The 25,197-nt window shown below is 47.3% G+C and overlaps 2 protein-coding genes across 7 annotated transcripts in view; one reads left to right on the top strand and one right to left on the bottom strand.

Annotated features, from left to right (window-relative positions):
- The window catches only part of RILPL1 (Rab interacting lysosomal protein like 1), a 44,604-nt gene extending 35,011 nt beyond the window's left edge, over positions 1 to 9,593 (top strand). For both annotated transcript variants that reach the window (XM_022598099.3, XM_089894414.1), the window contains exons 6-7: positions 390 to 482; positions 8,747 to 9,593. In XM_022598099.3, coding sequence (XP_022453807.1) covers positions 390 to 482; positions 8,747 to 8,891 — 238 coding nt within the window. In that variant the 3' untranslated portion in view covers positions 8,892 to 9,593. The remainder of the gene's footprint in view (positions 1 to 389; positions 483 to 8,746) is intronic.
- On the bottom strand, positions 9,436 to 19,004 carry SNRNP35 (small nuclear ribonucleoprotein U11/U12 subunit 35). Of its 5 annotated transcripts, none has more exons than XM_022598110.3 (2): positions 18,033 to 19,004; positions 9,436 to 13,288 (listed from the first exon to the last, which is right to left on the bottom strand). In XM_022598110.3, the coding sequence occupies exon 2, from the start codon at positions 13,283 to 13,285 to the stop codon at positions 12,545 to 12,547; it is 741 nt and encodes a 246-aa protein (XP_022453818.1). In that variant the 5' UTR covers positions 13,286 to 13,288; positions 18,033 to 19,004; the 3' UTR covers positions 9,436 to 12,544. The 5 variants fall into 5 exon arrangements, with proteins under 5 accessions (XP_022453818.1, XP_022453817.1, XP_089750544.1 ...); XM_022598109.3 differs by having other exon boundaries at positions 17,963 to 18,067; XM_089894418.1 differs by lacking the exon at positions 18,033 to 19,004 and adding an exon at positions 17,259 to 17,752.
- Between the last annotated feature and the right edge of the window lie 6,193 nt (positions 19,005 to 25,197).

The following is a 25,197-nucleotide window of genomic DNA, read 5'->3' on the forward strand; positions in this document are numbered from 1 at the left end:
AGAATAAACCACAAAGGTGTGGAGACAAGGAAGCATTTGGCAAGAACAGAAAATAGGAAGCCATTCTTTTCGGCTAGAATCTCCAAAGTAAACTTAAAATAGAGATGTGGGTACCTTCCTGAAATTTCTCACATGTGACCAACTGGGCCAAACGGCCTGCAGGCACCTGTGTCCGTTGCCTCCAGGACTGATCCTTCCTCTTAACTGGCCATTCCAGAGGCCAGCCCCCAAGGCAGAGAGCCTATGGGGCAAAGGCCACCGTTGCTGTCCTCCTGGGTCCCTTATTTTCACTCCCTGAAAAAGTACATGCCCTCCCAGACCATCAGAGAGAATATTCCAGCTCTCATGGAATTTTTGACTCTTATCTCACACCTCTCAACTCCTTCCAGTGAAGAAATAGAAGAGGAAAATCGAATACCCCAACCTCCACCCGTCACCCACCCGAGAATGTCCCCCCAGCCGGAGTCTGGGATCAAGCGACTGTAAGTGCTGCGCTCCCGGCGTCTGGGGCTGCTCGCTCGCGGCTGAGCTGGCGGCTCACACGGCCTCTCACTTCTCCTGGGCACCTGCTCCAGGGCTGGGCTTGTTACTAACCACCTCCCGTGGGGCTCGGCCTAAGCCCGGGGCATGCAGAGTCACCTCTGTACATTGAAGGCTGAGTTCCTCCTTGCGGGGGGGTCCCTGGGCAGAGAGGTTTGGGGAAGGCCTAGGGGGTGGGAAAGGGCTGGGGCCTGGGCTTGCTTGAGTGTGTCAGTCGGGGCATGTCTTTGAGGACAGCAAATACTGCATGGTGGGAAAGGTTCACGCATCTTAAGGCCTTGAAACCCCAGCTCCGAGGTGTCTGAATGGCCGCGGGTCCACCCCATATATGCTTTTCTGTGATGACTTCACCTATCCATCTGTCTCTCCATTAAGTATTCATTGGTGCATAATACAAGCAGCACTGGGCCCTGGTGGCTGTGGGGGACACACAAGAGAAAGAGCGGCCTAGTCCTAGCCCTCAACTAGACTTAAAGCTACTTCGGAGTCCTTGCATCAAAAGACTCCTTTGAGATTTGAATGAGAGTTTGCAGACCCTTTCAGCGGCGGTGGGGGTGGTGGGGGTGTGAGGGTGGAGTCATACAGTCTTGCAAACAGTTTTAGGTTCGTTAACCCCTGTAGCCCTTCAGATAAAGGGTTAAAGCTCTGGTCTAGTTAGCTAATATCTAGTAAGAACCTACTATGTGCTAATATCTAGTAAGATCCTACTATGTGCTAATATCTACTAAGAACCTATCTGCCGGGTGCCGTTCCTGCAGATAATGGCACTGAGTCCTCACCATAGCCCTGTGAGGTGAGGGCACTGTCATCCCCATTTTACAGTTAAGGAAACTGAAGCACTGAAGTCAATCACCTGCCTAGGGTCATACAGCTAATAAGAGGCAGAGTCAGGGTTCAAACCCAGGCAGCCTGGCCCAGAGCCCACGTTTCAAGCTCTGCAGGAGGGCCTTCTGCTCCCAGTTGTCTTGTGGCCTCATTTTGTCCCCTGAGAGGGTCTTCCTGACTCTCAGCCTTGCACCTGCTTAGAGAAGAGGCTTCGGTTCTTCCCCCCAAACCCTGGTAGAAGCTTTGTGAAGGCGAGTGGCATGGGTTGGAAAGCCAACTGGGGTGTGTGGGGAGAGGAACTGAGGTGTTACTCAGATGCCTCAGCCTTTTTTTTTTTTTTTTTTTTTTTTTTTTGCGGTACGCGGGCCTCTAACTGTTGTGGCCTCTCCTGTTGCGGAGCACAGGCTCCGGACGCGCAGGCTCAGTGGCCATGGCTCACGGGCCCAGCCGCTCTGCGGCATGTGGGGTCTTCCCGGACCGGGGCACGAACCTGTGTCCCCTGCATCGGCAGACGGACTCTCAAACACTGCGCCACCAGGGAAGCCCCGCCTCAACCTTTAAATTCCACTTTTGTTTGGAAATTCTTGGCTACTTCTTGTCCTGTGAATTGACGTAATCCATGGTGTTGGGGGATAGGAAGGGAACGCAAAATGTGTGTAACTGCTGGACCCTCTGCTCTTAGAAAGGGGCGACTTGTTCAGATACCGGGCCCTGGGAAAGGCTAGCTGCCCTCTGGAGTGTGTGGATTAACACGTGGCTCTTTTCCAAGCCTCTCCTGCCAGCTTCACGTTGCTTGTTTACTTGGCCCTCGGTCAAGCAGATCCGCTGGATCTGGGAGGGGCTGTGGTCCCCAGTTCTGGTTAAGGATAAATATTTCCTGGGGGTGAAGCTTGGAACCAGATAGGCTTCCTCTGGATCCCAACACCATGTTGGCCACGTATTAGTTTGTAATCTCCCACTGGCACTTGAAACGCAACTCAAAGTAATTTAAAGAAAGAAAAACTGTTGGCCAAGCAACTAGAGATTTTCAGGTCATCCTGGCTTCAGGCTCAGCTGGACCCAGGTCTTGTTCTCAGGGCTCTGCCTGGTTCCTTCTGCCTCAACCTGTTTTCCTTTCTGTGGGCTGTATTCTTGGGCGTGCTGTCCCCTCAGGGTGGCAGTATGGCCGCCATCAGCTCAGGCTTCTGCTTTCTTGTCTGAAACTCCAGTGGGAGGAGAGAATCTCCCACAGAAGTCACAGAATTGAGTCTCCTTGGCTCTGATTGGGTCACATGATCACCCCACAGGGCAGTGCATCCATAGGTCTGGTCTGGGTCTCATTCTCACGCCTGAAACTTAGAGTAGCTTTAACTCTATCCAGTTCCCATGGACAGGGATTTGGGGAAGGACAGACCCCAAGCAAGATCAGTTTGCTGAGCAGACGGAAGTAACCGGCGTCCACTGTAGCCTCATCCTGGGGGAGAGGGAGCCCTTTGGTCTCAATTCTATGATGTACTCAGTATCCTTGGTTAGGCTTTCCCATCCAGTGCTTGCTAAGAAATGGGACTGACTTCGCTTAGACCCTGATCTGTCCACCAGCCCCACTTGCATGTAAGGATGAGCAGAAGTGATCTTAAATGCTTTGGGTTAAAACCTGGGGAAATTGAGAATAAGTTCACGAGCCCACACAGTTCCTCCCTTAGCTAAGGGAGGGGTGAGACCGAGAGACCAGCATCTATCTTCTTCTTTCAGCAGTTCCTTCCCTTTAACAATCAGACCTTTCTAGCATCTCTGCTCCAAGTGTGCTGCATTTACAGCATGTCTGGCACTGTAATTCCAAGTCATATGGAATTCTAAGACTTCCTTCTGAAGCGGGGATGTTCTGACTTTCTAGTTTTCCACTCCAGCCCCCTTTCTCTAAAACAGGTACTTAAGAGTTGGTTTTTGCAAATCTCAAACTGGGTAAAATCCAGAGGAAAGTTGTCAGAATTAACCAACAACGTTTTTCCCACTAGTTCTTCTACCCACACACGAGTAGGCTGTGGTGTCTGGTCCTCTTTTCCAGATTGTTCCAGAAAGGACCCTGGGGCCCTGTTCTCAAACCCTTCTCCCCTTCAGTTTGGCCTCTGGTTGCTCAGCAAGACCTGGGGCTCTGAGCCCAGCAGGAGAAGCAGATGGAATCTGGGAGTCAGAGACAGAGAGGGAGAGAGAATTCAGAATCTCTTGTCCACAGGGTGCAGGTGGCCAGTCCCATGGCCGCCCCAGCCTTGTAGGGGATAAGTGGACGATCCAGATGGCACAGAAGGCTTTTGACCAGCCCAGACAGGACACTGGTCACTTTGTCCACCTCGGCCACTGACCGGAAGCTGCATCAGTGTGGCCAGGAGCTCAGAGCCTGGGACAGGGATGGATCTTCCCTGGGGACCGGGGCAAGGGAATGACAGTTCTTAAGACGGTTCCATGCCTGTCTCCCTCTCCATCCTTCACTCTCGGGCACCGGTCTGGGTCTGTCTGGTCCCTTTGTCCTTGCTTTTATGGAGTATTAGTCACACAGCCTCTTTAGTGCAGCTCACAGCTGTGCTCCAGCTCAGCTTCTCGCCCTCGACCACTTTTCCCCACCCTCCAGTAAGTAAGCAGTAGCTACCATGGAGGCTCAAAGGGGCTTCACCGGTTTGGAGCACTTGAACTAGGGTATCTTCCACCCTGTCAGAGATTCAGGGCTGGGACAATTAGCCCCATTTCTCAGATGAGGAAACTGGGGCCCAGAGAAGCCCACTGACTTCACTGCGATCACCTTGCTGGATGGATCAAAGTCGGGATTGGAACCCATGCCTTTTGATTGCCTCCTGGCCAAGACAAGACAGTGCTTGCCCCAGCTGTCTCGTTCGGCCTCCCCACCCACCTTTTCCTCACCCCATTTCCCGAGTCACCAGCTGTGGGCTGGCTGCCCAGTTCCCTTATCTCTCAAATGCACCACCAGCCAGAGCCACCAGAGTCTACATTTCTGGGCTGAACTGGTCAAGGGGACCAGAAACTCCTGCCGCCTGTCAAAACTGTGCCCAGAAAACCTTCCAAGAATAGCTTGTGACTGAGCAGCTGCTGGCCAGTCTGGGTTGGCACTGGCTGGGCAGGTCACGAGGGAGCGCCTGAGTGGCTCCAGCCTCATCCCCAGTGGACACCAGGCACCAGAGCCCCCTTTGTGCGGTGCCCGGCTCTCAATCCCGGGCTGACAGGTATACACACAGCTGCGCGCTGCTGAGCAGGGGCGGGGGGCTGACCTGAGAGGCAGGCAGCTGGCAGGGGGCGCAGAGGCACAGCCAGGGAAGCTGCGATCAGAACAACTGGGCTCACACACTGGAAAGCTTGGCCTCGAGCAGGCAGCCACCCAAGTATCCGACGGTAGCAACAGCAGGGCATTCTCTCCCTGTCCCCCTACCCACCGCCCTGCTCACTGCAGCCCAGAAATAGCTTCTTTACAGCCGCCCATCACACTGCCTGAAATGCCACTGTTAGAACTTCATTTGGTTTGATTTTTCCAGAAATAATTTGTCGCAGGGCGGGGTGGTGGCAGGGGCTCGGGGGAGTTTGAAACCAGCTACATCGTATCCAGGAGACAACTTTTGCCCAAAACAAGCCAGTCTTTTTTCATGGAAGTGGCTGTCCCTCTAGAGCAGGCGGCTCCTGCAGCAAGGCACCTGGAATAGAGAGAGAAGGGGGTCGTCCGTTCCATGATCCCAGCGAGACGCACAGAGAATAGCTTGGCTGGAACACCCCAGGTGTCCCAAGGCCCTGGTACATCAGTTTGGCCCCTGATCGGGCCCCAAAGGAAGTCCAGCACTTCCCAGTGGGCAAACATCTGTCCAGGCAAAATACCCACCCCGCACATCTGGGGCCATCCCCCAAACAACGACTTTGTCTCTGGGGGCTCCGTGTTACGCTAGAGAGGGGTCCTGGTAGAGGTGGGTGCAGTACCTTGTGGCTTAGAGCCCCTGGAAAGCTAATGGTACCCGCTAGCCTGGCCCCTGGGGATTGGGCCCATTCATTTACCAAATGGAACCCCTTCTCGTTGTCTCTGAGAAGCCATCCAGGTAGTTTTGCCAAGGTGCCAACCCAGCTAGTCTGTGAAGTTGCGTCAAAGGTGATCCAGACGCAGAGAATTCTCAAACCTCATTTGAGATAATTATATCTTTTCTCAGCCAAGCTCTTTAAAAAAAAAAAATCAGAGCTGTTCAAAATCAGCTCTGGAGGCTTGGTTGGAGTTTCTTCTTCGTTTTCCTTGCCAGACAAGGAACCGACGAGCACTCACTGTCGGCTCTGACTTACCAGGCGGGTGACGATGCAGGCCGTCTCCTGCCCGGCTCATCCTGGCTGCCTCACCTTCTCTCCTGGGTCTCCCCTGGCTGCCTTCAGGGCACATAGCCTGCAGCTCATGGCAGCTGGGGGAGACGTGCTGGAAGACACCCAAGAGTAATCCCACGGCAGGTTTTGACACTTCCTTCCCCACACCCAGGCCTGCGTTTTCAGCCCTTGAGGCCACCCTGTCTTCCCTACGTGGTTATCACACGCTGTATCCGTTTGCTAGGGCTGTTGTACCAAAAACTGAGTTGGCTTAAACAACAGAGATAGGGACTTCCCTGGCGGTCCAGTGGTTAGGACTTCACGCTTTCACTGCTGAGGGCCCGGGTTCAATCCCTGGTCAGGGAACTAAGATCCCACAAGCCAAGTGGCATGTCCAAAAAAATACAAAAAACAATAGAGATGTATAGTCTCACAGTTCCTAGAAGCTACAAGTCCAAGATCGAGGTGTTGGCAGGGTCAATTCCTTCTGAGGGCCATGAGAGAGAATCTGCTCCACGCTTCTCTCCGAGCTTCTAGTGGTTTGCTGACAATCTTTGGCCTTTGTTCACTTGTAGAAGCATCACCCCAAACTCTGCCTCCATCTTCACATGGCCTTCTTCCTGTGTGCGTGTCTGTGTCCAAATTTCCCCCTTTTATAAGGACACCAGTTGTATTGGATTAGGGCCGCCCTACTCTGGTATGACCTCACCAAAACTAGTTACATCTATAAGGATTCTATTTCTAAATAAGGTGACATTCAATAAATAAATAAGGTGACATTCTGAGCTCCTGGGAGTTAGGACTTTTCAAAATATGAATGGGGGGCGTTGGGGGCCATAATTCCACATCAACCATAAGCAAACCCTTCAGCTGACCTGTCTGTGGAGTGTGTTTCTTTTTCATGCCGCCCCTGTTTTTATCTTCTCTGTGTCTATCTGTACTTTTCTAACCAGGATGTTTACAGCCATAATGCCCATGGTAGCAGCCGGACTGATAATAGATGACCCCACACTGCAGCCTGTCCGACGACTTGTGTCCCTCGTAGGCACTGCATTTTTCTGGTTTCCTTTTGAGCTGTGCCTTTGGAATGTCTGCTGCAGCTACTGCTGGGGCTGGCCTGTCTCCTCTGGCCCCTTTAGCTGCATGGCCATCACCTGCGTGTTCCCATTTGAAGTGGGTGTGGAGTGCGATTTCAAACGTGCGGCTCATGACGCTGCATATGCACGAGTGAAGCCTCGGAATTCTCCGCTCTGTCACCAATAATTCTTTCTGTCTTTTCTGTTTCCATTCTAAAACCACCTTGTCCATGATCCAGTAAAGAAGGTCCTTTAAGTGACGGGTCAGTAATCAACGCCCACCATGACCCATCCCTGCGCCCCCCCCAAGTGACACTAACGCTGTGTTTTTGATCTTCACACCCTGGCTTTCTAAACCGCTTTGTTTTGCCAAGCCATAGTCAGCAAGCCATTTGATCTTGTTAAAACAGGAAAAGCAGAGGAGGGGACTTTTGTCTCGATTCTTTCTGTGTCCCCTTGGACAGGAAGTGGCAAGTGCCTTTCCTGCTTGAATCATGTAGACATGACATGTAACAGTGATGAGCGCTGCTGTCTTTCTGGCCAGCTAATTGCTTTGATTACCCTATGGAAAGAGCTCACAAATAACCCAGAATGAGAAGAATGCCTTCATTTGCCAGTACACGTATTGGTTGCAGAAAAAAGAGACTTTAGCTTGTAGGGAGAATTTCTCTAGACAAACTTGGCTTGCCCCAGCTTTACAATGAAAGACCACTTTATTCCTGCTAGGAAGTTATTGTAGGATCCAGTAACCACAGAATAGGAAAATCATTTTCACTCAGATGTGATTAAAACTGAACTCCATAGGCCACAGCACTAAAAAACAAAAACAAACCGAAAAACGAATAGGTAAACGGACAGAGGGAACTAAAAATAGTTGATCTGAAGCTTTGACTTCTTCAGGGGTTCCTTCCTATTCCTGCCCCTGGAAAACATAACAGAGCTACTATATTTCTTACCAAGTTCAGAAACCAAAATTCAGGAGTAGGGGAACTTGGTAAAAATAGAAAGAATCTTTAATTAGAGGCGGAGAGTACAGAAGGACAGCTGGCAGCTTAGAGAGGGCTTTGGGGAAACACTCGAAATAGGCCAACTCAGGTCTACTGGCCAGGGTCCTAGTCTCTGTTTAGGTGGAGTTTAAGCTGACTTTGTTTTAAATGGGCCACATTATCAGCTTTTGGCCTGAGATTTCTACTTTCATCTTTTAGGCATCAATCAGATGGTTCACTCAGATTGATCAACGACCAATAGTCACAGCTGTTTTGAAAAGACCTCTTGGTCTACTTTAGCTGTTGCTATCTAGATAGTTACTGTGATAACTTCTAAAGGCTTTCACCTTTAAACTAAATCAGTTTTAATCACCATTAAATCAGTTCTTGTCACTTGTCCGAATTAATATTTCCCAAATTTCATTCACATACTATATTCATAATGTTCATCTAATCAGAGAACCGTGTATGCTATTCCTTAATACATATTTTAATGGCCTCATTTTTCTTAACTACCTGCTTTCACCTCATCCTAAGCTGTAGTAATATCCATGAGATTTGGGCTTTGATGTGCTACTTACCCAGTTTCCCAATCCACATGAAATAATTACTTGAATTTAAAATATTCATCTCTTTACATCCGAATCGTCTTACGTACCATATGGCTTTCAAGTATTTCTTTCTGTGCATCATTAAGGTAAAGAAACCCATAATGTATGTTTCCAGTAGCTTTTTATTTCCACTGGTCATGAGAAGAAATCCTCAGTAGTGCTTAAGGCGGGAGATACATCACCTATGTGCACACCCTGCTCACACTGTGTCACCTCCAAGGTACTGTGACAATGACACGCAGAATGCCCTGCTGCTTTCTGACCCGCACCCCGAACTTTTTCTTTCACACCTCGAGTTGATTTGCTCCCTCACGTTTGCTGCTGGCATTGCAAAAACTGTGACGTGCATGGCCAAGGGCAGCCTCTTATTTCTTTCTTTCCCTTCTCAAAGGTTTAGCTTCTTCTCCCGAGATAAGAAGCGTCTGGTCAACACGCAGAGAAACGTGCGCATCCACGAGTCCTTTGGCCAGTGGGCCAACTGCCACCGCGACGACGGTTACACGGAACAAGGACAGGAGGCCCTGCAGCACCTGTGACCGTGACCCGCCTCTGTCCTTGGACCTGAACCACCAGCGCCTGCAACAGAACCTGGCCGCCTTGGGTGTCACACCCTCAAACCTGATCCCTCCAACAAACTGTCTGCTTTGAGGGAGCACGTCAAAAAACTGATGCCAAACTCTAAAGAAACGTTTATTTATACCAGGGCTATCACCGTTTCTAATAGATGACTCTGATCCCTTAGGATATATATTTAATAAGACCACGAGCGGAAGCTGACTTTTGCATTAACTTCAGTAACGCAAGCTTCGCCAGATACATCACATGCCACTATAACTGCTGTTTGACTTGCTTTGTATGAAATTATTTGTGTAGAGGTTTTATGATGACATTTGTCATACTTAAATGGGAGGCAGGGAAGTGGTAGGTCTTCATTAGTTACGTTCATGACATTGTCATGGTGGTAGCATAATATATAGGACGCATCGACTAGACAGGCAGGGCTTCCAAAGTCACAGGGTGAGCTGGCCCAGCTTAGGCACAAAGCAAACAGAAAATAGGGAGGACAGTCCTCCTGCCCAGAAACTGGAGACAAGTTTGCAAGAGCCTGTGGTTCTCTATTGCACCTTGTTACTGATAATGCCTAGAGCATGTAGCAATGTTCAAGGCCAGTGCCTTGGAATCTGCTATGAGTTATGCAGTACTAACCAAACAAAGTTGCTAAGGATGAGACATTGCAACATTTCGTGTGGATTCTTTTTTTCTTGGCATCTTGTTTCAGCATTCACTGTGTCAAATACTTAGTCCCCTGCGAAAAAGACAAATGTCCCAAAGCGGATTGAGTGTGATGTGCGGAACCCTAGGGGATGCCAGATGGTGGGTAGGGTAGACTTGCCAAAGCAATGGCGGTGGGTGAAAAGATGGCTTGGGGACCAAATGTCTGGCTGACTCATGAGGCTGCAGTGGAGACGGAGAGCCACATGCCCTGTCTGCAACTGGCAAGTTGGGGGGTTACCCAAATAATGTTTTCTCTCCACTCACGGAGCACCCAGAGTGCAAGACTGCGCGCTCACGGATTGAGAGAGGTACCATTTCCTAACAGGGCACTCAAGTACATCTGACTGGGCTGCTTTCTACACATTTCACTATGGTTTGCTAAGAAACCATCAAGTCGGTTTATAGAATCTACATGAACTCCGTTTCCAGATCGCTGAGAAAAATGACCAGACACGATAATGTTGGTTTAGAGCAGTGGTTCTCCAACCTGGCTGCCCATTAGAACTATTAGAGTTTATTCTCAGAGAGTATAAAAGCATGTGTGCTGAGGAATCCCCCTCCCCGCATCACCTTTGGTTGTCTTCCCCCTGGGGTGACCAGTGTTGGTAGTTTCCTGGGTGTCTTTCCTGAAGTAATTTATAAATATACACGCAATCATGTAAAAAGTACAGATATATTTCTGTTCTCTTTCTACATAAATGGCAGCGTGTCATACACATGCTATCCCATACCTTTCTTTCCTTAGAATACCCTGGACATGACTTCACACCGGTATAAAAGACAGTGGGTCTCAACCAGGGGTGATTTTGGCCCCCAGGGATATTTGGCACTCACTGGAGACATTTTTGGTTGTCGCAACTGGGTGGGTGCTACTGCCATCCAGTAGGCCCCAGGGACGCTGCTAAATACCCTACAATGCATAGGACGGCACCCGATACCAAAGAATTTTCCAGCCCCAGATGTCAATAGTGCCAAGACTGAGGAACCCTGGTCGACCATCGAGTGTAATTTGTTCACGTTTGTCCAGGCCCCACTGGTGGACAGGTAGCTTCCAATCTTTCTAAAAGAGCACTGCACACTCACACACGTGCATCAGTCTGCAGAATAAACTAGCAGCAGAATTGCCGGGTCGGAGGGTATCCGCCTTTGCCATGTTGACAACTACAGTCCCTGACAGGGGGGTTCTAGTAATTTTTTTTTTTTTTTTTTTTTAGTTACCAGGGTCATTGTAAGACTAAGCCCAAATGTCCAGGGGTGGGGACTGAATGTGCCTATTTTTTCCATCCATCGGTATTCTGGTACTCAGGGTTGATAGCCGCCAGCTTAGACTCTGTAAACACTACGTAAACACTGCTGCCCCTGTCTGTGTTTCTTCTGAAGCTGTCTCACGACTCAGCTTCCCTGATGTGGAGCAGCTTGTTTACCTAATGTACCTATCAACTCTAGCCCATAACACACGTTGTAAATGAAACATGGGTGAAATCATAAAGGTGTTCCTGCAAGGCGGTCTTCTGAGATTTAGGAGAAGAGTAAAATTCTGCACTGGAAATTTACAAAGGAAAGAGCATATTCTTCTAAAACAGTTCTAACAGCTGACAGCACTTTTAAGATACCGTAGGTCCCCTATGTAACGATGAGATTCATACTCCTGATGCAAAAACCTAGTAATGAATGTGTGAGTCTTGCTACTAAATCAGACATTTACTTTACATGAGACATCCTGAATTTTAAGAACCTGAACTTTCAAAGACACAGCCATGGATAAAAGAAAAAGGTTGAATGTCACTTTCTTGAAAGATCACATGAACAGTATGGCACTTATTCAAAGCTCTCAGAAGTTCAGGTCAATATATCCAGTTTCAAACAAACCAGAGGCTGGATGATCAAGAGAGAAAAGGCAAATCAGTCCATCGGAACTAGCTACTAACCTTTCATTGATTTCATTTTCATTTCACTCTCACTTCTTTTGAACTTTCTCTTTTCCAAGGGCTGGAGGATTGCCACAGACCATAGCCCCAAAGCCCTGCAACTCTGGGTTTTCATTTTAAATGCCAGCCACCCCGCCAAAAAGAGAAAAGGAAAAAAGGTAGTCAGCATTTGGCTCGAGAATGGAGTTATATTTGTTCAAGAGAAGCTGGTTGCTGACCCAGATCACTGCTAAGACTGGCTTTTGGTACTAAGTCTCTGGACATTCTCCTCGGATTCATTTTTCTAACCCATTTTTATTTCACTGCAGCAAACCCTGCACTATGGACATAAAGGTGGAAAACACACAACTTAGATTCTGACCAGATTTGGGTTCCCAGGAGTCACAGATCAATGCAAATGGTTTTCAGTCATCACCTCTTTCTGCCAAGCCCTCAAAATGGCCATTTCCAAAAGATGGGAGAAAAAGCAAATTCCGTACTGCCAAATTAAATGAGTCGTGGCTCCTTACATAGGTCTTTCTGTACAGATGCTGGTGACTGCAAAATTGTTTCTCAAGCTTATCAAATAATGGGTCCTTACAACTATAAGAGGAAGGGAGTTCCCCGGTGGTCCAATGGTTAGGACTCTGCACTTTCACTACTGAGGGCGCGGGTTCAATCCCTGGTCAGGGAAGTAAGATCCCGCAAACCGCCCATGAGCCCCAAAAAACAAAAAAACTATAAGATGAAGAAGAGAAAATTCAAAGTAGCGTGTTCATCTTGAACCTGCATTCCAGAGTCGAAAGAAAACGTACCCAACCCCACCATCATTAGTAAGAAAACGTACCCAACCCCATCATCATTAGTAAGTTTTTTCTGTTTTGTTTTTGTTTTCATCAGTAAGTTTTATTCAACCACCGGACTTGGATTCCGTATACAAGCAGTGCAGGTCTCCCTGCACTTTTACTGGTCGGGTACCTTCGTTTGGGCTTGGCAGGGGATGGAGTCTACTTACTTCTGTCCCTCTTCTCCCTCCCCTTGATCCTGTCATCTCTGAAGTCCCTCTCTCTGTCCCAGTCACCTTCTGGCCACACCCTAGTTGATTCTTTTTCCTGCCACCTCTTCTCCCGGCCCCTGTCATGGTCCCGATCCCTCGTCCTGGAGTCCCAGTGTCTTTCTCGGGATCGAGATCGCTCCCTTCTCTCCCTCTTTCCCTCTCGAAACTGGTCGCTTTTAACAACTGGCAGATTAATGGGTTTTCGGAAAGGCCGATCCCGCCCCCCAAATCTCAGCTGCCCGGATTCCTTTTTCCCCCCTAGGCCTCCTCCAAGTCGCCGAGGAATCCACCCTTTGAGAGTCCTTTCCAGTTCATAGTCCACAAATATCTCGTGTTGGTCAATAACCAGGCCATCGGCGTCCCGGTAAGCTTTGAGCAGAGAACGCTCCTCTTTGTATTCGATGAAGGCGTAGCCCTTCGAAAAGCCCGTGACCAAGTCCCTCACCAGCCGAAGCCGCCGGATGTCCCCATAGCGGGAAAATACTTCCTTTAACTTCTCCTCTTTGGTCTGCAGGTTTAGTCTCGCCACAAACAGGGTGAGGAGGGGGTCTCCTGTGACACCTTTGTTGGGGGCATATCGTGCCAGCATCGCCCTCCAGACAGCTCGATCATGTGGGTCCTCGTCGGTGCCATCAATGCTGCCAGCTTTAAGCGGGTCATACTCCTTGGCGATGGGCATCCAATCGTTCATGTTCTAAAGAGAAGCATGGCAAGCGTTTATGTAGCATCTACTGTGAGCTACGTATTCAATCCTTCCAACAACCCCATGAAGTAGATACTGCTTTTCACCCCTTCTTCCAACAGGGAAGGAAGAGGATTTTTCAGACGCTGTGGCCTCGCAGCTAGAAAGCAGGGGAGACAGTATCAGAGCCAGGCAGTGGGGCTCCAGAATGCTCGCACTCACTCCTCCACCAACCCTCCCCGGAAGAAGCAGAGGGCAACGTGCCTGAGTTTGATGCATACGTGTATCATCCAGCTTAGCCACGGTAGGCCACACACAAACTGTTATAACGTGGCAACACGGATCAAAATCCAGAATCAAAACCCAGGCTCACCTTTCAGAGACTTTAAAATGGTCATAGGGAAACCAGCCTGGTAACTTCTGTGGAAAAGGGCATCTTAAAAAACTCTTTATGGGACTTCCCTGGTGGTCCAGTGGTTAGGCCTCGGCGCTTTCACTGCTGGGGCCCGGGTTCAATCCCTGGTTGGGGAACTAGGATCCCGCAAGCCACACGGCTCGGCCAAATGTATATATATAAATAATAATAATAACATTAATAAAAATTAAAAACTCTTTACTACCAAGAGTTTCAAACACATACCAGTGTAGACAATGGCATAACCTTCCATGAATTTCTCACCCGGCTCCAACCATGACCAACACCTGGCCTGTCTTATTTCATCTGTGCTCCCCACATTCCCGCTCCCAGATTTTTTTTTTTAATTTTTAAATATTTATTTATTTATTTATTTAGACTGCACTGGGTCTTTAGTTACGGCACGCAGGATCTTCGTTTCGTTATGCAGGATCCTTAGTTGAGGCATGCGGGACTTCTTAGTTGCGGCATGTGGGATCTAGTTCCCCGACCAGGGATCGAACCCGGGCCCCCTGCATTGGGAGTGCGGTGTCTTACCCACTGGACCACCAGGGGAGTCCCTCCCAGATTATTCTGATAAGGACTTTTTAAAAAAACAAAACTACATGGGAAAATGGTGCTCTGAACGCAGCCTTTTGCATCTGTCAGTAAACAGGGAGCAAAGCCAAAATGACAGTGACCCAGCCGCAGGCTCCTTAGTTCAAAAGGAAGATGGGGGACTTCCCTGGTGGCACAGTGGTTAGGAATCCACCTGCCAATGCAGGCGACACAGGTTCGATCCCTGGTCCAGGAAGATCCCACATACTACAGGGCGGCCAAGCCCGCATGCCATAACACTGAGCCCACGCACTCTAGGGCCTGCGTGCTGCAACTACTGAGCCCGTGTGCTGCAACTACTGAAGCCTGCGTGCCTAGAGCCTGTGCTCCACAACAAGAGAAGCCACTGCAATGAGAGGCCCACGCACTGCAACGAAGCGTGGCCCCCACTCGCTGCAACTAGAGAAAGCACGTGTGCAGCAACGAAGGCCCAACGCAGCCAAAAAATATATATAAATAAATAAAAAGAAACTTTATTTAAAAAAAAAAGGAAGATGGGATTTCTTCCCACTTCCCTAGCTCATAATCCATTTATGCTTTGGAGCTTGAGAACTGATTGCAGTGGTAATTTTAGTTCAGCAAGCACACTGCCACTGTCATTCATTCCGATAGAAGATCTTTCTATGTTTGTTTGAAAGAGGGTGGGTAAGTTTAAGTCTGACACATGATAATTGATTCATGTGAATTTGCTGGAATAATTCGGTGCTTGCCAACATTTCAGACCCTGCTGGTAATCATGTGACTACCTCTGTAAAGCTTTAGAGCCAAGGCTGAAATATGTTCCTTAAAAACCACGGCTCTGTCAAATATATCTGGTGATCTTCATTCCTAACAGCATCTTTCCATGATATTTATTAAAATGGTATCTATAGTTTTCCCGCCCTCTCTCAAATTTTCCTCAAGGATCTTTTTTGGTTTTGCTCTTCAGTTTATAGATTATGTAGGGGGAGTGATCACAGTGGAATTTCTTTTCCCAGTAAAAAAGTAAAACACCTACAGAATAAAACCCGAAGTCAATGAACTCAAGAATTCTGACTCTCACTTAGCCTCTCCCCATATTCCATTGCAGAACCTATTCTCCCCAGGACTGCTCCTCATTCCTTGAACGTGCCCTAATCCCCTGGCTCTGTGTCTTTCCTGGTGCAATTTCCTCTGCTGGGAATATTCCCTTCCTTTCCACCTCCCACATCTCCACTTGTGGAAATTCTACTGGTCCTTCAAGTCCAGCTTCCAGCCTCTTCCCCATGAAGCAAATCCGTTGGTCCCACAGCTCATGGTACCTCTTCTGTCATACTGATCACGTTTTGCCCAACACATAATAAACACTCTTCACAATAAACACTCTTCAACCCAGTGTCTCCAGATCCTAGGACACTCCCTGATAAATGCTGGGGAACTGAACCAACTCCAAACAAAATTCACTGAACTTATTTTGGTCCAAATCAGACAAAAAGGACCACTTCATTGAAAACTGAAAGGCAGGGACTTCCCTGGTGGCACAGTGGTTAAGAATCCGCCTGCCAATGCAGGGGACACGGGTTTGATCCCTGGTCCAGGAAGATCCCACATGCCGCGGAGCAACTAAGCCCATGCGCCACAACTACGGAGCCTGCGCTCTAGAGACCACGAGTCACAACTACTGAGCCCACATACCACAACTACTGAAGCCCGTGCGCCTAGAGCCCGTGCTCCGCAACAAGAGAAGCCACCACAATGAGAAGCCCGTGCACCGGAGCAATGAAGAGCAGCCCCCGCTCGCCGCAACTAGAGAAAGCCTGCACGCAGCAACGAGGACCCAATGCAGCCAAAAAATTAATTAGTTATTTTAAAAAAGAAAGAAAGAAAATTGAGAGGCAGGACATTACACCATCTGCCACCAAATTGTAAAAGGAGGACATATATGCGTCTCATCATTCACAAGCAACTTTGGAGAAGACACCTCTCTGGTATCCTTATCAGTAAAAGGATGATAAACAACTAGAACAAGGGAAGGAGCATGAGAAGAGTGAGACGCTTTTGGTCCTGTCTGGGCTCTGCCTCTAACTCACTTTGTGTCTTTTGTCTATTATGGCTGTAATTTCTCCACATGGGGGAATAAAAGAGAGAGAGATCACTGTGTTGTTTGGATCTCTGCTCTGGTATTCTCTAAATGGCCCTAAAATTCTTAAGATTCTAATTGCCAGGCACTGTGCTAAGTGCCTAAGCACTTAACTCCCCTCCCCTCTCAACAACACCGGGACACACCCACTTCTATTATTGCCATTCCAGATGCCAAAGGTGAGATGCAAAAAGATTGTCTTTTGGCCCAAATCACAGAAGTAGCCCAGAGGGGGAGTTAGAACCAAGGGCTTTTATTGACTCCAGAGCTTGAGCTCTTAACTCTTCCTTAGATAGCTGTCATAAAATATAAAGCTTGAGATGGGGATAGGAAAAAGCAGGCCACGTCTGGGTGTCTGAGGCTGAGAACCCCCTCGCAGCCAAGTGGGAAAGGAACCCGTCCCCATTCCACAGGAAAAGGTCACAAAGATCCACCAAATAAAGCTGACATTGCTGTACACAGTCAGAGCTCCTGTTCAAAGCTTTAAGGGTTCCTCAAATTAAACTCTGGAAAAAAATTACAAAGGGATAAAAGATGAGTTTCCGGTTTTCTCCCTCACCTGCATGCTCCTATCAATACTAAATACCAAGAGAAGAGCGGGCTTCACAGCTTCTCGTTAATCTTTCTAGGTGTATTTCCTCCGTTGCAACATTGCATCGAGATTTTCTACCACCATCTCTCTGGATGTTTAGATTCCCGTCATTACTTCATAAACGGAGATGGGATGTGAGAGATGAATCGCCGGGGGTGGAGGTGAGTGGGGCAATGAACTATTAAAGACAGAAGTGTGGAAAGTGAAAAAGCACTGGATTGGGAGTCAGAACACCCAGGTGTGTGAGACCTAATGTTAGCTTCGGCAAAATTTAAATCACCTGTTAAATGCTGCTAAGTGCCTCCACCGCGTTTTTTGTGAAGATGAGAGAAGGTAGTGTCTTTGAAAGCGCTTTCTAATTATAAATTATTATACAAATAAAAGCTATTCTTGGGCTTCCCTGGTGGCGCAGTGGTTGAGAGTCCGCCTGCCGATGCAGGGGACACGGGTTCGTGCCCCGGTCCGGGAAGATCCCGCGTGCCGCGGAGCGGCTGGGCCCGTGAGCCATGGCCGCTGAGCCTGCGCGTCCGGAGCCTGTGCTCCGCAACGGGAGAGGCCACAGCAGTGAGAGGCCCGCGTACCGCAAAAAAAAAAAAAATCTATTCTTAAGCAAACAAACAAAGCACTCGTCCCTGCAGCACTGAGTCTGCAAAACAGAACAACCGGCGCTTCCCACCAGGTGGGAAGCAAACTGAAGGCTGGCGCCCGGAGCCGTCCGAGCACGCGCAGTGAGGCCATGGACGCTAACGCGGAAGTCTCCGTGAAAAAGTCTATACTTCCGATCCGCCCCCCGCCCCGCAGCGCCTCCGCCTCGGCCGCCGTCCCTCAGGGATGCCTTCCCCTGCCCGTCACCATCTGAGGGGGCACAGGACGGAAGGGGTCATCCTACCAACCCAGCTGTCGCCCCCGGTCCCGGCAACACAACCCCAAAAGGTCCCCCTTTGCCCGCTTTCAACATGGCGGCCCACGCACGCGCCGACATACCGTCCAGGCCGAATTCCCTCGTCCTTCTCGCCAGGGTGGGCCCTACTCCCACCAAACCGCTCCCGCTCACCTCCGGAAGGCTCGGGCTTTCTTTCACGGGGCCTGGTGCGGAGCTCGAAGCGACGGAAGATTCTTCCTCCTTGACTGACAGGACCTTTACATCGGAAGTAGCAGATTCGTCACGGGCCCTGTTTCCGTTTTTGCTTTTATTTTAAGAAATTTAATTACATGCCTTGAGCATCGACTGCATATCGTCTCCGACGAGAATGAACTTTCTGTTTCTGTAAAATTTTTCACGAAGACACAAACTGCTAAATTGAACAAAAGTTGAAAGACGATCGAATGTGCAGCTAGTTGTCTGGGAGCCGCGGGATTTCTCTCCGTAGCAAAGAGGTGTTTCAGCGCGATGCGAGTTTTGGTTCTTAGGCTCGCTTTGAGAATTTGATTAATATTGTGGGGTTTTTTTACTCAGAAAATGCGTATGCCGGTTCACAAGGAAACTTTGTACGTATGTTTTGCCAGAGTTTTTCTAACCCGTAAATTTAACACGTTCGCTTTCCACAGAAGCAAAACAGTTCTTCACAGTTTGGAGAGTTTACTTAAGAATCGCGTGGAAGCTGGTTTAAATGCCGTTTCCTGGGCCCCGCAGGGAATCAGTGAATTCAGAACCGCCGAATGAACCTCAAACTGACTCTTTGAGGACCCCTGCCTTTAGAGTCACGGTTAAGAAGCCCAGATTTAAAACCTAAGCGTGGGAGGGAGAGGGGAGAACCGTGTGGTCAGTAAATCTGTGTAGAACGGGTAGATGTATGCATTCAGATTATGCTGTGTTTCTTTTTTTTAGGTCAAAATATTCGGGTAGATTACGACTTGTGGTACAACTTGAAATGTCTTGAGACAGTTGTGCTTTTCATGATGAGTCTCGTGATTTCTTCAGCCACTCATTTTCTGATTAATTCTTACAAGTGGGTCATTTCTGCGAACAGCTGATCTCATTTTGATTCCAGTCCTATTCTTAGAAGGTAAGCCAGTGACCAGCTACTAAGGATGTACTACTGCTACCTAGTTTTTATCACATCTTTATTATGTAGGTGAAGCATAGGTTCTGAATATCTATAGCTTTCTTTAAAGTACGTCCTCTTGAAATATATTAATAAAATGTATTGAGTAAAAAAGTGAGCAATATCTATAGTTTAAAATTTCATATTTAGGACTTCCCTGGTGGCGCAGCGGTTAAGAATCCCCCTGCCAATGCAGGGGACACTGGTTCGATCCCTGGTCCAGGAAGATCCCACATGCCGCAGAGCAACTAAGCCCGTGCGCCACAACTACGGAGCCTGCGCTCTAGAGCCCGCGAGTCACAATTACTGAGCCCGTGTGCCACAACCACTGAAGCCTGGGCGCCTAGAGCCCGTGCTCCGCAACAAGAGACGCCACTGTTTGAAGCCCGCGCACCGCAACTAAGAGTAGCCCCCCTCACGGCAACTAGAGAAAGCCCGCGCTCAACAACGAAGACCCAGTGCAGCCAAAAATAAATAAACATATTTTTAAATTAATTAATTAATTAAATTTAAAAAAGAAATATTGTGGTCCCAGTATCTCTGCTCTGCTGGCTTATCAACGGAAGGCTTCTGGGAAAAGTGCATCCACAGCATGAATGCTGCTGCAGACTCTGAAGGTGCTGCAGACATCTTTTAATATGCTTGGTGGCCTCTTGAAGGGTCATCTGAAAGGCATCTCCACGGCTGCCACATCTACATAATTAAAGTTTAATTATATACAAAATTACTTACATAACAAAATACTTTATAAACCAAGCAGAAGATCTGAAGGGCAACGTGAGCAACCCTACTAGAGATTTCTATAGAAGTTTCATATTAATACAATCTTTTTTCCCTTTTTCCGGTTTTATTGACATACAGCACTATATAAGTTTAAGGTGACTTACATACATCATGATATGATTACCACAGTAAGTTTAGTGAGCATCTGTCATCTCGTAAGGATACAAAATAAAAGAAATAGAAAAAAAATTCTTTTTCCCATACAGCAGTGTTAAAAAGATATTTATCATATCATACATTACATCCCTAGTACTAATTTATAACTGGAAATAAGTACCTTTTGACTGCTTCTGTCCAGTTCCCCCACCCCCAGGCCTCACCTCTGGGAACCACAAATCTGATCTCTTTTTCTATGTGTTTGTGTGTTTGTTTGTTTTGAAGTATAACTGACCTACAACACTATGTTAGCTCCTGGTGCACAAAATTATGATTTGATATTTCTGTAGATTTCAAACTGATCACCACCACACTAATACCATCTTAAAACAAACATTTAAACAAACAAACAAACAAACAGTTAGCATCACCTGCCAGACACTGGGCTAAGCTCACTTCACTCTCTCAACAACCCATTGCAGAGTGTATTGTAACCTTCCTGGGTGGAACAGAGCTGGCCTGGAGAGTAGGGTGGAGGACATTAGTCCCTTGGCTGTAGTTTCCTTTAATGCTTCCTTCACCCACCTACACCACCTCCCCACACACACACCCCACCCTCCCACTCATCACCCTGCATAAACATTTCACCTAAGTTTAAAAAAAAAAGTGTGCTGTTATGCAAACACCGACTGAAAACAAGTGCTCTGGGCACCACCCTTCCTGCAACCAAATTCTTTTCTAAAGACTTTCAGCTCCTAGAGCTGAAGTCACCGACCCAGGATTGCAGGCATTTAAGCCAAAAGAGAACAGGAAGAAAGGCATGCTGAATGTACCACTCAGGAAATTAATGGTGCCACCAGTATTCAGAAGAGCACGAGACCTACTCTGCTTGATGTACCAAAATAGGACCACCAGATATTTGCTAATGGAACTTTCCTATGGGTGGAATTAACCCCCAAACACTTATGGTTCCATTTTTATGAAGCATGACCCACCCACTACTTTTGTTTCCCACGTCATGTTTTCCTTTGCTTAACAGTGAGTTGGGCGATACCTTACTCTATGCTCCTTTTTTTTTTTTTTTTTTTTGCGGTACCTGGGCCTCTACACTGCTGTGGACTCTCCCGTTGTGGAGCACAGGCTCCGGACGCGCAGGCTCAACGGCCATGGCTCACGGGCCCAGCCGCTCCGCGGCATGTGGGATCTTCCCAGACCGGGGCACAAACCCATGTCCCCTGCATTGGCAGGCGGACTCTCAACCACTGCGCCACCAGGGAAGCCCCACTTGGACTTTTTAAAAAGCTTTGTTGTAGACATATTCTATGTGTGTTACTGATCCAGCCTTTCGTAGCTTGTACCCAAATAATCATATGAACTTGGGGAGTTTCTCATACTTCATATTCTGGAGATAAAGTAGTTTATAATAGGCATAGTAATAATAATAGCCAACATGTATTGAGCACTTACCGTGTGCCAGATGCTGTTCTAAAGCACTTCACGACAATCTTATAAAGTGGCTTCTATCCTTACCCCCATTTGATAGCTGGGGAGACTGAGCCCCAGAGAAGTAATTTCCTTGCCTAAGATCACACAGCTTGCAAGTGACAGAGCCAATCAAGATTTGAACTGTTGTGGTCTTGTCTAGAATCCACGTTGAACACTGTGGTAGCACTCATACTTTTTCAATTTCAGGGTGCATGTGCATCAGAATTACCTAGAGAGCTTGTTAAAACACAGATTGGGGCTTCCCTGGTGGCGCAGTGGTTGAGAGTCTGCCTGCCGATGCAGGGGACACGGGTTCGTGCCCCGGTCCGGGAAGATCCCACATGCCGCGGAGCGGCTGGGCCCGTGAGCCATGGCCGCTGAGCCTGTGCGTCCGGAGCCTGTGCTCCGCAACGGGAGAGGCCACAGCAGTGAGAGGCCCGCGTACCGCAAAAAAAAAAAAACAGATTGCTGGGGCCCACCCCTAAAGTTTCTGATTCAGTGGGTCAAGAATTTGCATTTCTGAAAAGTTTCCAGGTGATGCTGATGCTGCTGGTCTCGGAAACACACTTTAAGAACCTCTGCTGGGTGAGAAAAGAAACCAGCCCCAAATGGAATCACTTGTGCTAAGCCCTTAATATATAACTTCAGTTTCAGCCTCTCCCAGGGGTGGAATTTTAAACCAATCAATCTGGAATTTCCTGATCATCCCTAGTGAGGTAATCTGCTTGATAGACTCCCCACCTTTACCCCCAAGGGAAGGCGACCTTACCTGAAATAATCCTTTCTTTTGTTTATGACTTCCTTGTCTTATCCCCCTTTTCTGCCTTTAAAAACCTTCCATTTGTACAGCTCCTCTGAAGCTCTTTTCTACTTGCTAGATGAGATGCTGCCCAATTCATGAATCGTCAAATAAAGCCAAGGAGATCTTCAAATATACTCAGTTGAATTTTTTTTTTAATATTTATTTAGGGGCTTCCCTAGTGCAGTGGCTAAGAATCTGCCTGCCAATGCAGGGGACACGGGTTCGAGCCCTGTTCTGGGGAGATCCCACATGCCGCGAACCACCTAAGCCCATGCGCCACAACTACTGAGCCTGCACTCTAGAGCCCACAAGCCACAACTACTGAGCCCGTGCGCCTAGAGCCCATGCTCCGTAACAAGAGGAGCCACCGCAATGAGAAGCCTGAGCACCGCAAGGAAGAGCAGCCCCGCTCGCCGCAACTAGAGAAAGCCCACGCGCAGCGACAAAGACCCAGTGCAGACAAAACTAAAATAAATAAACTTAAAATATTTATTTATTTATTTTTTTAATTTAGTCTGCTCCAGGTCTTAGTTGTAGCTCACGGGATCTTCATTGTGGCATGCGGGATCTTTAGTTGCGGCATGCAGACTTCTTACTTGCGGCATGCATGCGGGATCTAGTTCCCCGACCAGGGATCGAATCCAGGCCCCCTGCACTGGGAGCATGGAGTCTTACCCAGTGGACCACCAGGGAAGTCCCGAATTTTGTTTTTTAACAGCTGTAATTCAGAATTGTTTTCATAATTTCCCAACGGAGAGAGAAGGGTCATGATTATCTACTAACAGATTGTCCAATTCTATGAGGGATCTAAGAGTTAAGATCGTTAACACTTGATAATAACAACCAGTGTCCATTGATGCTTATGATGTGCTGGACACTGGATGAGGCACTTTTCACAAATTATCTCGTCTAATCCTCACACCAGTTTTGGGGAATACTTTTATTTTTCCAAGTTGACTGTAGGAAATGGGGATTTGGAGATTAGAGAATTTGATCAAATTTATGTACCAGGAAGTAACAATTGTGAGGTTCAAGTCAAAACTACTTAACTCCACAGCCCTGTTGGCTACTACTTTACAGTCCTGGCACATAGTAGGCGCTCAGTAAATAAGTTGTCAAATGAATGAACAAAAGAATCTTTTTTTTATATATCAAAATCCTAGTTACCCAATGGAAGACACTTTGACTTTTTTAAAGTGCGATTTACCAGGTTTCACTGTGTAACAAAGAAGGAAGGAAGATATGGTGCCTTAGAGGATCAATTTCTAGAGAAATTTCAAGGCAGAAGGAACTTTTGAAAAGGACAGTGGTGCAGGAGAGATTCATACCAGCAGTGGTGGCTGGGGATCCTGATGGTAAAAAATAAATGCAGCAACATTAACTTCTTTCTGATAAGCATTGCTCTGCGAAGGCTACATTCCAACAACGATGTTCGGTGGTTTTTAGTCTATTTACAGAGTTGTGCAACCATCACCACAATCTAATTTTAGAGCATTTTCGTCACCCCAAAAAGAAGCCCTGTCTGCATTAGCACGTACTCCCCCTCCCCCTCCCCCAGCTCTAGACAACCACTAATCTACTTTCTATCTCTATGGATTTGCTGTTGTGCACATTTCATATAAATGGAATCATACAATAGGTGGCCTTTGTGGCTGGCTTCTTTCACTCAGTAAAATGTTTTCAAGATTCATCCACATTGTAGCGTCCGTCAGTGCTTCATTCCTTACCTCCTTACCAGCACTTCGTTGAGGTATAATTTACCTAAAGGAAATACACAGTGTTAAGCATACAGTTCCGCAATATTTCACCTATGTATATACTCATGTGACCTTCACCAAGATCAAGATGTAGCACATTTTCATCACCCCATAGAGTTTCCTCACATGTTAAAAGAAGGAAAACGGGTAAAGTACACATGAGATAAAATTTATTTTACAAGCTTAACCATTTTTAAGTGTACAGTTCAGTAGTGTTAAGTACATTTGTATTGTTGTGCAACCAAACTCCAAAACTTTTTCACCCTACAGAACTGAAACTCTGTACCCACTAAACAACAGCCCTCCATTCCCCCCTCCCCCCAGCCCCTGGCAACCACCATTCTACTTTCTGTTTCTATGAGTTTGTGCACTAGATATCTCAGATAAGTGAAATCATATAGTATTTATCTTTTGGTGACTGGCTTAATTTCACTTAGCATAATGTCCTCAAGGTTCATCGATGTTGTGGCACGTGTCAGAATTTCCTTCCTTTTTAAGGCTGATTAATATTCCATTGTATGGATACACCACATTTTTTTTTATCCATTCATCTGTGGATGGACATTTGGGTAACTTCCACCTTTTGGCTATTGTGAATAATGCTACTGTGAACGTGAGTGTGCAAATATCTCTTTGACACCCTGCTTTCAATTCTTTTGGATTTGTACCCCAAAGTGGTATTGCTGGATCATATGATAATTCTATTTTTCATTTTATTTATTTATTTTCTTCTTCTTCTTATTTTTTTATACAGCAGGTTCTTATTAGTCATCCATTTTATACACATCAGTGTATCCATGTCAATCCCGATCGCCCAATTCATCACACCACCCCCACCCCCACACAACTTTCCCCCCTTGGTGTCCATATGTTTGTTCTCTACGTCTGTGTCTCAATTTCTGCTCCGCAGGGACTTCCCTGGCAGTCCAGTGGTTAAGACTCTGCACTTCCACTGCAGGGGATGCAGGTTTGATCCCTGGTTGGGAAACTAAGATCCCACATGCCGTAAAGTGTGGCCAAAAAGAAAAAGAAAAAGAAATGCAATTGATATTTTATATTGATCTTGTATGCTGCAACCTTGAGCTCATTTATTAGCTCTAATAGTTTTTTTGTGGATTCTTTAGCCTGTTAATATGGTGGATTACATAGATTGATTTTTTTTTAGTATTTATTTATTTATTTTTGGCTGCATCGGGTCTTGGTTGCAGCTGCGGGATTTTTTTTTTTTTTTTTTTTTTTATGGCTGTGTTG

The sequence above is a fragment of the Delphinapterus leucas genome, chromosome 14, assembly GCF_059928025.1.
Source record: "Delphinapterus leucas isolate spDelLeu-1000000601 "Yukka" chromosome 14, BTC_Dleu_Yukka2, whole genome shotgun sequence".
In the NCBI taxonomy this organism is placed as follows: Eukaryota; Metazoa; Chordata; class Mammalia; order Artiodactyla; family Monodontidae; genus Delphinapterus; species Delphinapterus leucas.